Raw genomic sequence first — 17645 nt, forward strand, 5'->3', positions numbered from 1 at the left:
ACGACCTTATTAATTATTAAACTCACACGTACCGTAAAGTTATCGGATGCTCGAGTACATGGACAAAGATGAAAAGACGAACGAGGTAATTAAATACTGGTCTTTAAAACAAAGCAAGGTAGAATTGTTGTTTGTTGTGTCTTATTTTTTGTAAGCATTATAGTTTGACAAAAAAAAATCACCATTGGAAAAGTACTACTTAAAGCATTATAGATACAAATATCAATTTACGCCCGATGCATGATCATTTCTTTTTTTCAGCTTTACTCAAAATCAATTTTATTGTTAAAATTTTCATTATTGATGTATAAAGCCTTGAGGAAGATCGAAAAAATTAATTGAAAGCTTGGCAGATAAGAACATACTCCAATCTGGACCACATCCGTGATTCTCAAATATTGTGAAAATCAATTTTTATGAGATTCCTCCTCGAGTTCCCCGGGTTCGATGAACCTCCTGTTTTGGTCCGTTTATCATGGTACAAAACTCAACCAGTGAACAAGAAGAAAATAAAAACTAGTCTGACATCAAAACAGCGATAGTAATAATAGTTCGGAAATTGCCAAACTGCAAAATCACTTTTCTGTGTTAGCATAAAACCATTCTTGTTTTCGTGGCCTGCAATTAATAAAAGAAACTTCCATTGCATATGAAGGACATTGTACAGTTCAAAGTTGATCAATCGAACTTCACCAAGCCACCCTAGGCCTACACAAATCTAGCTTTTATCATCAGATATTTTCCCCGTCAAATTAACTTTTATTTATTTCAAACTAGCTTTATAACCCGGTGTTGCCCAGGGGGATAATAAAAAGTTTTAACACATTATTTTGAATACATATTGCTATTGCTAGATAGGAGCATATGTGTAAATTAAATTAACACTACTGAATTTTTAATATCAATGATTGTATTTAGTCATCATATTAGATATTTTTGTTTGGAATTACATTGTATTAAATTGTGATTACTGTTGTATTCAGCGTTAAATTCATTGCAATGCTGTTGGATATACACTGTTTTTCGTGATTCTATTTGGAATATGTATAAACAACAAATCTCCAATCTTGGAGCACGCAACGTATAATCGTCCATGAGAAAACCATGGATTCTCCAAATTCAATCCACATAATAGCAGTGATTGACCTTGTGATTTGTTTATCATTACTGCAAAAGCCAGTTTAATTGGAAATTTCAATAATTTGAATTGGAAAAGCACTTCTTTTGTTATCATTGGTATATGTTGTATTAGCACACACATTCTTCCTTCGAGTTTTAGTAAGCATATTAATATTATTCTACGATCAATACGTGGTCTTTTTGGTGGCATTTAAAACAACAGCAAAATGTAATTCTACAGCATTGTCAAAAAGTCAGAATATAAGATTAAACATAATTCATACCAGCAGCGTACTGAACTGTAAAAAACTTACAAAACTAATATAAACACAAAAACACAAAAGTAAGGTAATTTACTACTTCATCTAGATCTATAACAGTTTCTGATTGTTGATTTACATATATAAGTTCAAATCCGCAGATGTTTGAGCATAAACACACACATGTGCAGTGTTGAGCGTATCACTTTTCCACCAGCAATTCCAGTTTATAATTTACAGTAAATTACAGGCATCGAGAGCCAAATCTGAATTATACTGCAATACCATCGGATTTTACCAATTGATTTAATCGATTTATTTGCATGCATAACTGACTATTGTCACACTGTTCGTTCTGATCACAATAGGATAAAAATTGTCTTAACTCTCTAATTCTTACTCGACTTGCTTCATTTCGTGCTTTGGGACGTTTGACCATTCACTAGCACGTGAGTGTGACATATGAAATCTATTTTGTTTATTTCGTTGTACTGGTTCTTCTTCCGTTCCATTTTGTCTCTCATTTGGTATTCTGTTGACAATATTTCTGCGATGACCAATATTTTGTAGTTTTCGTGGCTTTTTAAACAACAACAAAATACAATTCCAACAGCAATTCTAAAGCAGTGTCAAAAAGACAGCAGTTTAAACATAATTCATAATACAGCAAAATCATTTCAATTCATTACAACCTCACACACACACACACACACACACACACACACACACACACACACACACACACACACACACACACACACACACACACATATATGTTTTTAACTTCATATAAACAATTATTTAGAGATCATGAGATGCGGTCTGGTGTGATGTAGGTTTAGAAAAACATTTTCTTTATCGTGGCAATGTTTCCATTTTTATTGAGATCGTCTTCAGAGCCTGGGATTTACAAACATTATTTAAATTTAACATATAGGATGTGGAAAAAAGTGAATTTATAAAATGCAAAAAAAATTTTTTTTTATATTCAATCAAAGTATATAGGTAAAATATTTTTTCCACATCCTATATGTATTTGTTAAATTTAAACAATTTTTGTAAATCCCAGGCCCTGAAGATGATCTCAATAAAGATCGAAACGTTGGCACGATAAAGAAAATGTTTTTCTAAACCCTACGTCATACAAGACCGCATCTCACGATTTCTGAATAATTATACACTTATTGTCGATGATGAAAATAGTTGAAAGTTGGTTAAAGGTATGTACAGTTATAGTTGATTCCCGAATGTGTGGATGGTTTGAGTGCGGTTACTTCACGAATATTCGTGCCCTTCGAAGCGGACAAGAAAACCGACAAAAAGCCGAGCACGGCGAGCACCGGATGTTGTTATTCGGCGAATAGACGAGCATCCATCCACACTAGTCGGGATTCGGCTAAAATCTGCGCAGCATTCGGCGAATACCGTATTTCTGGAGCCGCCTTAAGATTGTATGTGTATCATGTGAATGCAATCCTCAGCCTTTGGAGGTGATTCCCCGGCTCATTCGTGTGATTCTCCGTTCTGCCCGCAACCTGCGTGGCCTAGGAGGACCCGTCGTGATGCCGAGCACGGTAACCATCCAGTCGCCAGAGGTACCAGGCACCTCAACGTTATACACGAGGTGATAGGTCAGCTTCCCCGGTGGTTAGTCCGGGGTTCGGGTCCCTTATACCTCGCGGCCCGGGAGTTCCGTAACCAAGTTTTCCTCCGGTACCGTCACAGGAGCAGGTTTCGCGTACACCCAAAGAGACTGGGAGATCCTGTGAATCCGTACTGGGGCCACATAACGTGAGACTTTCCTAAAAGCGGTAGCCCTAGGGTGTATATAATGTTAATGTGCTTGTGTCAGTGTAAGTGTATGTGTGTTATGTGTGATGACGCAGTTTACCCTCGTTCCCGGGGGGTAACCTTCTTTTTATTGCAAATCAACCGATTTTAACTTCAATTTCAATTTTAAAATCAAATTAATACTTTTTAATTTCAAATTAGCCCTTTCTAATGTCAAATTAACCCTTTTTAAACAAAAAACCTAGTTGATGGATTGAAATGTAAGCACGTAAAATAAAATTTCTGCATTTGAAAAAAAATGGGCTCTTGTAACACATTAATTACAATTAATATTAAAAATTATAGAAAATTAAATATAAAAACCAATTATTCATCTATGAAGTTGTGATTTTTTAAAATATAAAATAATTGGTGTAATCAAATTTACAGTAGGATTAGGTTCACATTACAGTAGGATATTCATTGGTTTGGAATTAAAAATTTAAATTGGATTTCTCATGTGTTTCAAGAAGCGTTCATCTGGCATTTATAAATCGTAACTTCAATTGTTATCTTTCGGAATATCACGGAAATATCAGGAGGAGGATACTCTCCTGATAACCAGTCATTATTGTCAGCACAATTGCTCCTTGGATTTGTAAAGTGAAAATTCGATTAACAACTTCAGGAAAGTATCAATTTACTCTAGTTTTGTTTTAAAAAAATAACCTCATATCCTTGGTTTAGAAAGAAGTTTTATTGGCGAATTGAAAAAAACAACACTAATTTGTTCAAATCATTTAAACCAGCTTTAAAAATCTTTATATTGCAGAATGATTTATTGTTTATTATTAACTTTTAATATGGTATTTGAGATCATTGTCCAATGTTAGGAGCGTCGGTGACTGCAACGGTTTTGGCGTTTCACTATAAGGTCACTGTAAGGTAAAGGTCCCGGGTTCGAATCCAGCGGCCCTGCATTCGAACTCGACATACTTACATGTAAAATGGGCTTTTTTCAAAAACACCGGCACCCCGAGGATTCATATAACCTCGTAGTTAAAATACCCTTGTAAAAAAATGTTAGGTGAGTGTTTAAATTCGAAAATCTATTTAGAAATATGAACGTTGTGAAGACTCGCTTAAAATGGACATGTAACGTCTTTAGGCGAGACCGAGCGGACCAGGATGAACATTCTTCACTAGAAGCCAAAATTTAGCTATAAATTTCGTTATAAATTCCTAGAAAACGGAACAGTATAAATAAACTATTTAATATTAGATATGACCGAGCCCGATCATAGCAGTCTTACGTGATAAGAAAAAGATAAACGCCCATCAATGCCCGCGTTTGTGTGTTGACAACTGACTTTCAAGGCCCAATCAAAGTCTTAGTTAATAAATTACCTATGCAGTTAGCCGTCTAACATGCATTATTAACGCTAAGGCAGGTTCAAATATTAAAGTTTATATCATATATCATAGTGACTAAGCACACCATAACCACTCAAATTGAATTTATCGCCTTGCTAGCATATCTGAAATACCAGCTGAAAATTTTTCTAACCTTTTCAAAATGGTATCAACATTAATTAATTGAAAGATATTAATTGGTCAAGCGGACAACGAAAACTAGTGAAATTAATTAATTGTGTGATTATTGTTACCGATTTGTGAATATATTGTATTTTTGCAACTTATAAACGTTAAATTGTTGTCAGGCAAGCATCGAGAAATAGGTCGACGGGTGGTCCACAAAGGGCCGTTTAAACTGGTTGATCCAATTGGGTTTTGAGGATTTTGACCATTCATCACACGATGAAAGGCCGAATAAAAAATAGGCGCTGAACGCTTGATTATTAACAATATAAAGACGAAACATGTTCTGTTTTCCAGCTAACAAAACAATTATTTAGCCTCAGATTTTTTTTTCATCCCATAAAAGCCAACTTAGCCCTTAGCCGCCAACGCGTTTTAAGCGTTAGACTGCAAGTACCAAAGGACGGAAACAGAATGTTTCAAAAGGCCAAAATACAAAACACAACGCACAAACGTTTTATTTACGAATAGTACCTGCGAACTGAGTAACAATAGTTTTTCACAGTGAACAAGAAGAAATGTTCGCTTTTTGATCATATAGGTTGTTTTGTGGACGCTGTTTAACAACAGGTTTGGGCTAATTTAATGTAGCTTTTTTTGAAAAATCACGGACAGTACAATCGATACAAAATGAAAAATAGAAGACAAAAGTAGTGGCTTTTGTGAAGAAACTCCCATAGATTGAGCCTATCGTAAATCCTCATTTATAACCAAATCCTTAAACCGATCTATAACGTACAATTGTGGAGATGTGGCTAGAAATGGTAACACAGCTGTTCTACAAAAATTTCAAAATAAACAAAAGATTAAGGAACATGGTTGATGTCCCTTGGTAAGAATGGAAAAGAGATACTTATCGGGATTTGAGGATACCGGACGTCTTTTCTAACGTCACGCGATATGCCCAAAAAGCGTGCATCTCGTCACTTAGTACATCCAATATCGAAACGAACCGGCTAAAAGAACAACTGCACCCTGTAAGACGACTGAGGAGCAACCTTCCTCCTAGACTTCAGTTTTGAACATTAATAGACTAATAAGGACGTCAGTGGGTGAATCTAATTGGAATAATATGCAGTATGCAATAAATATTATTTGTTACTATTTTGGTCATTTCCGACATTTTTGCCTGCCCATCCTTGTTATTTCGGCCAGTCGTTCTTTGGGTTTTCGTAATCTCGTTTCATCTGTACGGTATTTCTTGCGCCGTGTGTTTTTATAATATAAACCGACCACAGTAATGGTCAAAAAGCAAACAAACGTCTTACAGACGAAAATAGCGAGGACAGGTGTACCAAAATTACAGATTATATTTTCTTTGATTTTTTTCAACAGTTAGAGTATAGTTTTCTAGTTAAATGAATCCGTTGTAATTTGAAATTAACTCTTTTTAACTTCAAATCAACGTTTTATAAATTTTATTAACCCTTTTCCCGTCAAATGAACCCTTTTTAACTTTAAATTAATTTTTTGAACTTTTAATTAACTTTTTTAGCGTCAAATCAATCCTTTTTACCTTTTAATTAACTAACTAATTAATTGGTCAAGCGGACCACGAAATTAGTGAACTTTTAATTAACATTTGTATCTTCAAATCAATTTTTCCCCTTTTAATTAACAGTTTTTAACTTAAAAACAATCCTTTTTACCTTTTAATTATCACTTTTTAGCTTTAAATTAATCATTCTTTTTAATTTTTAACTATCATTTCTAACTTCAAATCCATCCTTTTTAAGTTTTAATTAACATTTTTTAACTTCAAATCAATTCTTTTACCTTTTAATTATTGTATGTATGAAGTAGTCATAATTGACCTATTAATTGTTAAAATTACTTATTATCTAAACTCTCGGTTGAGATGATAAAGCTCACGAGGGGGATTCGAACCCACGACCGTCGGTTCAATACGCCGCTGCTCGACCTTTTTGTTTTTCCTATGTATAATTTTGTTGCATACTCGTTTTCATTATTTTTAAAAGTATCAAAATCCTAATGACAATTTTGTTTTAAACGCTTGTAACTGATATGACAACAAATCTTTTTTTTTTTTTCATAGTACCATGATTTAACGCTTAGATTAGTCAAAAACTTTAGAAATTCTTAAAAGTTTATATTCTAAGTGATTTTGTATTTTGTTTGCTTAAAGTAAGAATAAAAAACTGAATATCACAAGATGGTCATTTTATTGGTGGAATCGAATTTAGAGTAGGATTAACGTTGTATGAAATATGCAGAAGTTTATGAAATAAAGTTGTTTGAGTGAAGCAACCTGAAAAGTGAAATATCTTGAATAAAATTGAAAATCAGACTTTGGAAAATAAAGACTTTTGAGTTCAATTGGACATGTAGGATCACCTTCTGAAGTATGGACATTTGTTCACAGGACACCCTGTGCAAAAAATCGGTAAGAAGCAGAACTAAGAGGATTCTGTTATTATATTAGTTGTTACCAGAAAGGAATATAAAAAAAAATCGTTTTCGAGACAGGCCCAAAACTATTTTTAAGGCTGTATTTTAACATAGTTGCGACAACTCCTCCAATTGATATGAACTAGATCATGGTGTTTCATAGGCACGCCACTAACGTCTATTCTAGTATTATTGACAAGGTTCCTAGAAAAAGCAATCCCGTGTCTACACAACATGCAGTCAGTCCGTGACAAACGATAGTCAGACCTAATATGTATGCAGTTTACATTCTATTCCTAAACACTCAATCGCTGAGCTTGTCTAGATTGTACTTTCGGAATATTTTGTTTCAATTTTATAAAAGAACGTGAGAAAAAATCAACTGACATCGAACAGCACTACTTCGACATGCCCAGATACGTTAAGGTGACCATTGGCTATTTGAGGGAAAATTTTATTCTTTTGATTATCTTAAAAAAGTGTATTCGGGGTTTTTGGAGTTCAAATATATCGAATACCAACTTTGTGTAGCTCTGTCACAAATGTATGTATTTCAATAAATACGATGACTATACTCTGACTAGCATGCCAAATACTTTTTTTAACGTAGTGGCCGTGGCATTTTTTTTCTTGGCATAAAATGTAGACAGTAAACCATATTTAAAAAAATTATACTATCAATTCTAACTGAAAAAATAAGGCGGAAGTTTAAAAAAATTTCAAACACTTTATTTTCTATCTCTGGTTTTAATATATTCAGGTAGGCCAGGTTTGTGCCATTGCGTGTAGTTTATAAAGTTCTAAATTTCTTTTAAAAAAATCGTACAAATCGGTAAATTCATTTCAAAGTTATCGCCGTTTTTGTGATTTTCGAAAAAACCGGAAGAGGAAGGCGAAAATTTTGACTAACATTTCCCCGAAAATTTGTATTCAGAATTTTTGAGGATTCAAAAAACAACGAATATCAACTTTTTTTCTTGCTAAAAAATATTTTAGCCTACTTTATTTGGAAAATGTATTTGGCAATGCATTTGGTATCGAAGCTATTGAAATAAATATATAATTTATGCCCGATCAAAGAAACAAAGTAGGTTAACAAAAAAGATTTTTTTTACCAAAAACAATATATGCACCCTGAAAACCCCTTGAATACAAATGATTGGAACAAATATGTCCGAATTTTTTTCGAAAACCGCAAAAATGATGATAAATTTCATACTACTCCATCGATCCACGAGAAATTTGACGGGGGGGGGGCGTTTTAAAACCACACGTAATAGCATAAACTCGTCTTCCGTAAAATAATTAGAACCGAAGATTTTTCTCTCTTATAATGACATCAAATCTACACGTTCTTGACATAGCTGAAAGAAGAGAAATTATTTAATTATTTCAATTAATTATACTTTTTATCTAAAGTCTTGGTTGAGATGAAAAAGTTAGTGTCACGAGAGACTTCAAGTCAATATAGCTCAAGTGATTAGAGCAGCGGCGTATTGATGAACCGAATGTCGTGGGTTCGAATCCCACTCGTGACACTGCCATCTCAACCAGGACTTTAATTAATTGAAATAATTAAATAGGTCAATTATGGCCGCTAAGCATATATATGTTGTAATATGTTGAATTTGGATAAAATATAGAGGTGTTATGAATTTTTTAATGGAACACTGAACATCTAAGGAAGAAAAGTACCCGAGGCTAATCCAGCCCAAAAATGTTTATTTTTTGATCTTGATGAAAATTCATATTTCAGGGCTTTAAAAGATTCTTAAAACTAATCTGAATTGATTTTCTCAAAAAACAATTTTTGCTTACTCTACTGAAAACTTTTTTAGGCTTTTGTAGCTTGCTATATATATAATCTCATTTAGTAAATCTTACATAATATTTTCTTAACCTACATAAAACAATGAATTGAATGATATATGTATAATCACTTTGAGATATGTGCACAACAAAAGCAGAAAACCATCCTTTATTGGATCAAACAGGGTTGTTTTATTGTATATAGTTTTGATAGTTTGTGTACCTAGCATTTGTGGAGAGTAAATGTTTGGTGTGAATTTGTAGTGTTAGAGGGCTGATGGAGGAATATTGCATACTCCACTACCCTAACTGAGAGAATGTACATAGGAAAGAATCTACTTATGAATGAGTGAGATTGTGAATATATTTGGATTTAGGTACTGTATGCATAGGGTGATGAAATGAGCCAGCTGTTGACAGCACCTAACCTCGGCGGCTGGACGGACAAGACCGAGGTCTAACCCCAGATTGTAAACACTTGAGGTGGATGATTCTCGAGTCCTACCAGTAATTTATTGCAAATTACAAAAGTTAGAATGGCCAATGGACTGGAAGAAGGTAGGCTCAACTCTGTACATGTAGGTATGTTTCATCCATGTGCAGATGTGAGCTTATGTGTGCTATCCGTGCTTTCATTATCCATACTTTCACTCATCTGTGGTTGCATCTCCTAGTTAAGTTCTAGAGGATATCAACCACACAAGAGGATGAAGATGATAAAGTAGGAGAAAAACAGAAATGGACAAGAAAAATATGTGGGGAAATCTTTTCGTTAGCTCAAAAGTTGAAAGACAAAATTATAGAATATGATCTAATAGTCGAACAAAGCATAAACATAACACAACTGCTAACTCAAGCTATGGACCCTCTCCTACAAAATTTCCAACAGTTGAAAAACCAGGCAAAGCAGCCTCCTTTAACGATGAGAAAGCTGAAAGAGCAAACTCTGCTGATTCATCACCATCTACTCCTAACTGTGAAATTTAACAAGTTTTATAAATACCTAAATATTATACTTACTAATAAGTTATATAAATTATAACTTAAAAAACATGTGATGGGATAATATTTCAATAAATAAACAATAAAGATTCATTTTCCCTTTCTAAAAATACTTCAAATATTTGTCTAATGAAATCATGGTAAACGATAATCCGATCTTATGATTAAGACAGAAAAGGAGAAAAAACTACTTCTATATTGTAGTATCCCCCTCCAAATATGAGAATCAATTAGAATTCTGTGAGCCTTTTATAGATAAATGCACATCATCATCAAAATTGAAAATAAGTCATACACGTTGCAATTTTAGTAGATGACATACTAAATTAAATTGTTCTTTTGTAAATAAGTCAATAAACAAAAAAATTCACTTCTAAATTCTATTTTAATTGTCAACTAAAATTTTTTATCCTTTTTACTTAATATAAATATTATATAAACTGAAGTGGCATACTGTGAAAATCGTTGCGTATGAAATAATAGCACAAAGCTTATTCATAGTTGTCCAAGTACACATAAAAATAAAATAAATTCTGAAAATATCAGTTTGGACAAAACAAATATTTTCTTTAATCCTACAAATTTGGTCTTTGGATTTTCATCTGGTGGTCCACCTCACTGGCACTGCTCTCGGAGGACACACGTCTTGAGAAATCAGCCAAGGCTGGTACTCTCACTGCTGAGGCAAAAATGTCTATGGACCAATGTTGTTTAAGGCGGTGTGAAGGATTATGCCAACAGGAGATATCAGAATGGGCTTGAACAGAAAGGTTGTAGTGGAATTTCAAGAAGCAGGAATATATCAAATCTTGAAGGAAGGGAATGTTGTGGATGGTAAGGTGGTAAAGAGCTTGGATAATTTGTCTGAAAACTTGTGACTGAAATGCTTGAATGGGTTAGATATTGGATGGCGCGTGATACTCCACAGTTCTGTTCCATCCAAATAGGATGGAATTGGTATGTTTACGCCGAAGCATAATTTATTCTATTTTTTTATTAAAAATTAGTCAATTAAAAAGTCTTATTAAAATTCAATTCAGTTCTCTTTATTTTAAGCCTCCGACCTCTGATATTGGCCTGTCGAATGATGAAAGGCTTAGTTGGCAGACGGTGTGAGGCTTGTCTCTTTTCTGTCAGTTGTTCAGTGCAAACACGCTTTTCTCTCTGGCCGGGCACCTTGTTGTTCTCAATATCATAAAATTAGTTAACGTCTTTCCCCTTTCAACGAAGTATTTCTCCTCCTTATTGCAACACGAGAAAATTATCTTCCAAAAAGTGCTGTTTATGTTTCACAGACAAGTTGTTAACTGTATTTCCTCATCATTCCCAGAGGAAAACTAAGGCCTTCTACTGCTCCACCATGGGGGTGCAGTGCCGTGGGTGGATGGGTTCCCCCATTCCGGCAGTTCGCGGGGCGTTGGCTGCGGCATGGCTACACATGGTTTATGGCTATAAAGCCAATACCAAAAAAAAAAAAAAAAAAAAACTAAGGCCTTGGAGCGGACCGACGGGCATTCCTGCAGGAGCGAATTGTAAGAGGAGTGAAACATTGCTACTTTCGACAAGAGATTTTCTCATGTTTTCCCTTATGTTATGCATTCTTTTATTAATTTTTTTAAAATTATTTTAATTACAATAAGCCTATGGCTTAATCATTGGTCTATTTTGTAAAGTGTTTATTCATTACAGTCATGTCCGATTTGGTCCTAGCAGTCTTCTTAGTTGTTCGAATCTTCTTTTCAGGTTTTTTTTTTTTTCTTTTCTTGAGGACAGTATGTGGATTTCATCAGTCTGCCTTCATCAGTAGGCCTATTGTGGAAAAGACAATTTATTTCCAACTCATCATCTTAAAATCCAGCTTGTTTGTCAGTCATACGTGATGATCAGTCATGTGCTGCATTATGGAATTTTCAAACACTGGAAGATACAATGAATTGTTTTAAGGAAAATGAATTTCCTACAAACTCTTCTTTATTCTAGTGCTTGTGGGTGATTTAAGTCTGCTGATAAACGGTATCGTTCTAATCTAATTTATTTTATTAAAAGTCAGTAAGTCTTTTTCCATTTTATTCTATTGTATGCAAAATTTTCAGTTTCCATCCTTAAAAGAGGAAAACTTTGCCTTAGAAATGAGAGAAATTTTAAAAATGCCATTGTTGTTTTAGGTCAGTGAGGAAGCTGAAAGTGATATTGGAGTAGAGACAGATATTTTACAGTACACAAGTTCCTCAAAACTACCATATGAAAATAATAACAATTGTCCAAAAATCACAGGATCAAAGCCACGTAGTAAGTCTAAAGAAATCAATAAAGGTGTGTGATGATTTAATTTATTAAGTAATCAATTTGTATGGTTTTAATTATTAATTTTTTTAAAGCTGGAGATTACCTTATTGAAATAAATGGAAACGTTTTAAGCGTGTTCGGCCATGGGGCATTGAAATTTATTGACCGTCCTTGGAATCCATTAAAAGCAAGAGATGTTACAACTGTTAAATTCAGTTCTTTAGATTTTAATTTTATTTCAGCTGTTTTGAACAGAGTCAAACACAGATTTCTGAATGCAGAGCATTTCCATTTCTCAGACACAAACATTTACTGCCTGGGTCAATTAAATGCGCTGGCAGATATTCAAGGACTCACGTCTTTAACAATAGAACCAAAAGGGAATCCTGTAACAAAAAAAAATTGGAGAAGCTATGCCATATACAGGCTTTCCCATTGGGGTCTCAAGACAATCAACAACCAACAGGTGAACAAAGACATTTTATAAAACATTTAATCAATAATTGATGAACTAATATCTTTAAAGATCACACCGGTAGAACTAACTTCAAGTGATCTCGAATTTAGAGGACTCAGTAATATCGTCATATCTTGCCTTCCTGACAATCTTCTTGAACCACTTTTGGAACGTCTACAATTAAATCAGACCATAACAAGACCTAGAGAATGGTTGGATTTAGCCGAACCTTCAATTCGAACCGTTGTCGCCAAAGAAGCCCTGCAGTGGAGAAAGACAAAACAAGTATGTCCCAAATACTGACTACTAAAGCACTTGTTTGTTCCTAATAAGTTGACGAATTGTCAGATTTACAACCTGGAATAATAAAAGTACAAAAGTCCTTATAAATTTTTGCCTTACATTAGCAATTATTCCAACTTATTTACTGTAACAACACTAATGAGTAATTTGTTTTAAATTTTCCTTATAAAAATATATCATATTTAAAAGAAGCACACACAGGTCTCACTTAATACAATTCTTGTTACAAATTATAATATAAAACAAATCTGTGTGCCACTGTTATATGTTAGGGGAAAAAAGACATTTAACTCGACCTAATTTTCTTTTTGCATTAATCTTTACAGGAATACTCATCTTGGAGGGAGAAAGGACGAATTCATCTGCAAAAAATAATCTCTTCAACTTTAACGACTGTATTAAAACTGAAGCAGCTTAATGTTGAATGGTCATCGATTCTCAGGGAAATAGTGCGTGACACGCTTGTTGACTACTCACACTTTGATTCTTATATGAAACAATGCATTTCTCAGATAAAAGCATAAAACAAAAAGTCCTATTTCACATCTGTTCAAAAAGAAAAAAAAGCTTGTTATAACAACAATTGAATGTATAAACCATATAACAACCATACAGTTACATTACATTACAACAGCTGTACAGTTGAAAAGTGTGTATGTAAATTAACTTACTAAATATGTACATTTGAAAATTTATACACTAGTGTAAAATTAGAAATAATCTATCTATAGAAGAAGAAAGGTAAAATGTTTAGCTAAATTTTTCATTGCCCAACAAGTCAGGTTGAACATTTTATGATTAATTATGTTTAAGTCCACATCACAATAGTAAAATTAAAATATAAGGTGCGGTGCCCACTGAAGGATACATGATACGACAAGTGATGCATAAGCAATTCGACACCTTATCACTACTTATAATTCTTGCCTAAGTAACTAAACCAGTACACACCAGTGCGATTGCGATGCAACGCTGATAATTATCGGTGTCGTATCCGCTGGGGCGACACAGCTTGTCAATCACTTCAGGCCATAGAATGGTGCAACTCGTCAGTGAATCATGTCAACACAACAGGAGAACATCTCTGATGCTATTTCTTTTGACAAAATAGTTGAACAGAACCCATGATTATGGAACTATTTTTGAAAAGTTATTCAAGAACTAATTTAACAAGCGTAGCATGGAAGAAAATAGCAGAAACGCTGAAGCTGAAAAATTATTAATATCACGTTGGTGTACCTCCAATATTTTCTCTCTTTTTATTTCCATTGACTTCAATATCTGTAAGTAATAATGACATCCTCCTCTAAAGAGCTCATGATTACAATTGCGTATAAAGGTACTACTATCATTCATCAGATCAACATAATAACAATGGACGAGAGTCCGTCTGTTTACATTTACATACACAAATATATAATGTTAATAGTACTTTAAAGCAATAATGGAATAAGAGTAAAAATCATCGCTATTGTCTCCATTTAAAATGGCTAAACAGTGGTCATGTGACAAAGATCTCTGGATGTAATAAATTAAACAAAATTCTGCCAGGATAGTACATTCGCTTACAAAATGCAGTTTCATTGACACTGTAGTTGCAGTAATTTTAATTTTGTCTCCAAGGTTAATAATGGAAGTTTTATCAATTCTGTTCTTAATTTAAAATAAGCTAGCCTTATTTATACCAAAATGATGATATCTAGATCATGAAGTAAGTGTAGTGCTGGTGGAATCTTGCTGAGGATACACTAGGCCAATAATCTGTCCCATTCCCTCAACCTAAATTTCTCCAAAAATGCTACAGAGATGCCACTAATACATTCGGCATTGAACCTATTTAAATCCATGGGGTCCCACCTTAACCCAACCAGTCTTCAACCTCACACTTTTATGAGTAATTAAATTTGCCAGCTTGCTATGATCATTGAATGTTTTGGCAATAAAGGTGGAATGTAATTTAAAATGTAACGTAAAAAGAAATAAACTTGAAGTATTAGTTTCTAAATAAATTGCATAATTGAGCGTATTGTTGATATGAGATAATTTCTTTTAACAACGAACCGTTGAAATTTTTCTAAATCTATATATTCTCTATACCCCCAAATTTGCACTGCGTAGGAAGCCATTGATCGTGCAACCATCTTCCACAGAACACAAATTTTTTTGAAAATTCTTTTCCCAAAGTTCTAATAAAGCCTTGTTGGGCTAGTTTTATTTTTTACATCAAATGTATTGTTAAATTTAACTGTGATGTCAATGAGACTCCCAAATATTTATGTTTCAACTATTTCTAAAATTTCATTTTTAAATTTCCATCTTTCGTTTAGTCATAATATATCTTTATTGTTTAGCAGTATTACCTTTAAGTTTCCAGCAGTCCCAATAAATTTCTAAATCTTCTATCTTGTTTTGTAACACTAAAGTAGTGTCTGCCATAACACCCCACCGTCAGCATACCAGTTTAATGTAAGAAGGTATGTATTGTATCTCTTGGCACTTTGCTCCAGTGGGCACAAGGTTGTGCCGACAAAAGTCATATCAGGCAATGAAAGATGGTTTCATGGTACATATCCTACCGTGTTTAAGAATAACGCTTATTTTATGCTGATTTATATAAGCTCAACTCTGTACATACACCTTTAGCCTATTACTTCTCGTAGTCCACCGGCAATTCCTGCTTTTGTAATTTACAATAAATTACCGGCAGGCCTCAAGAATCGCCCGGTATTGGCAATCAAGCCAGATCTTGGTCTTATTCGTCCAGCCACCGGGTGCTAGCTATCAACAGCTAGGTCATTTCTGCATCCAATGCAAACAATCTCAATCCAACCCCATTCACTCTCTTAAATACATTCTTTCTTCATTCACTCATTTATAATAGTGGACTCCTTGATTTTTCTCCTTCACCCTTTTCACCCATTTTCACACCACCCAGAACAAGAGCACAAGGATAACATTGACAGAGAACCAGTCACAGACAGCAGTTACCCAGTAACTGAGGGAGTAAGTGCAGACAAGGTAGTAAATTTGAGCATCACAACTGGATGAGGTTAATTTAATACAAAAATTGCAAAACAATTATATTTATTAAACCATAACAAGAATATCACAGATATTTAAACACATTTTATTATATCATTTATGATATATAAACTAATTCTAGACAAAATAATAATTATAGATTTATTCCAGTCTTTCAAATTTTAGTTCATTTACCTCTTTTATTTGAAACATGCTAGGTACTGTTTTTTCTTTAGAAACATAATCAACATGCTCAGTACATAAATTGTATGTATAAAAAATGGCACATTGTTATATTAAACAATTTTTATTTTTGAAACCTGTGGTACTTTACTCGGATCAATTTATTGCATCATATGGGATGCGAGTCAAATTTTTTTTTCTCCATCAACCCGTACTGCTTTTTTCTTTAATTGACTAGTAATTTTATAAAATGACCAAAACAACATTAAAAATGTAAACAAATATTATACATATTAACAAAAATACATATGTCATCCATGTGTAGTAGCTCACTGAAGAATAAGTACGTTATGCTATAGAGGTGGTAAAAGAATACAAATATTTAAGAGTAATATTTACCCCTCAACTTTCTTGGTAGAAACATTTATCAAGGAAGATGTCAGCAGTGGAACTAGCTATTAACAGAATCTGGTCCACTATTATTGCGCAAGAATATGTCGCTATTAAAGCAAAATCTTCTCTTTCATAACAAAAGCGATGCTTTCCTCGGGCGCTAGGTTTTCAAGTATCACAGCACTGGAAATAATTAAGTCTAATTCCCATTGGTTTGCTCATTGGAAATTTTTATTTAATAAATACAATCTAGACTTCCCATTGACCCTTGAGAACATCAGTAGTTGGCAGGTTCATTTTTCGACTCCTCTCCAAGATCCCAGCATCGGGAACATTGTTTATTACGGGTTCAAACATCTACACACCTGTCTCTCTACAAGGAATTAGAAGTTTCACCCATGTTTGATTTCCTAATTTTGACGGTCTTTCCTTGTGTGAACTAAGATGGGCATTTAAGCTGAGATGTGAGGTTTTACATGTAAATTCAGCTGTGTGGAATAGGGGTAACTTGGGTATATGCTCCNCGAATGCTTAGTTGGGTACAGAGTTTTTGATAAATCGGCATTAAAAGTGAAGGAAGGGCAAGTGCCAATCGGTACGATGAGTAGACAACATGCAGGCGGTCCTGCATTAACGTTCCTTTCCTTCTGCCCATTTTTTGATGTCTACTCTCCATCATTTCTCCTTGACTGAGAACCGCGTTACACGTGTGCTAGCTCACTTCACGAGTTATTTCTTGTATTCATTCATTATCTGTGGAACTGAGAGTCAATAGACTCTGCCAACTTCGTGGAACATCTCTTCATTCCAGTATACAGCTCCATCTTTCCATCCACATCCATCATCTTAGGCACTAATGCCCCCGGTCAGATTTGTTTTTTTGTTTGTTTTTTATTTTATACATCTACTAGTCAGATTAATATCTTCTTTTAGTTTGACATCAATTTTAATACCATAACAGACCTATTTTCTATATGTGGGCACAGAGATGTTTCATGAGAATTTTTCGTATTTGTTCTTCACATATATGTTTA

The 17645-nt window shown here is 33.9% G+C and overlaps 1 protein-coding gene across 3 annotated transcripts; it reads left to right on the plus strand.

Annotated features, from left to right (window-relative positions):
- Positions 1-17128, plus strand: LOC106668954 (leucine-rich repeat-containing protein 49). Of its 3 annotated transcripts, none has more exons than XM_014398174.2 (5): positions 1-85; positions 12134-12281; positions 12347-12720; positions 12781-12996; positions 13341-17128. In XM_014398174.2, exons 1-5 carry the CDS (start codon positions 47-49, stop codon positions 13536-13538), a joined length of 975 nt encoding a protein of 324 aa, XP_014253660.1. In that variant the 5' UTR covers positions 1-46; the 3' UTR covers positions 13539-17128. The 3 variants fall into 3 exon arrangements, with proteins under 3 accessions (XP_014253660.1, XP_014253661.1, XP_014253662.1); XM_014398175.2 differs by lacking the exon at positions 1-85 and adding an exon at positions 6864-7583 and having other exon boundaries at positions 13341-14297; XM_014398176.2 differs by lacking the exon at positions 1-85 and adding an exon at positions 10367-10802 and having other exon boundaries at positions 13341-14297.
- The last annotated feature ends 517 nt before the right edge of the window (positions 17129-17645 follow it).

The sequence above is a fragment of the Cimex lectularius genome, unplaced genomic scaffold (genome assembly GCF_000648675.2).
Source record: "Cimex lectularius strain Harlan isolate CLEC.00 unplaced genomic scaffold, Clec_2.1 scaffold29, whole genome shotgun sequence".
NCBI lineage: Eukaryota > Metazoa > Arthropoda > Insecta > Hemiptera > Cimicidae > Cimex > Cimex lectularius.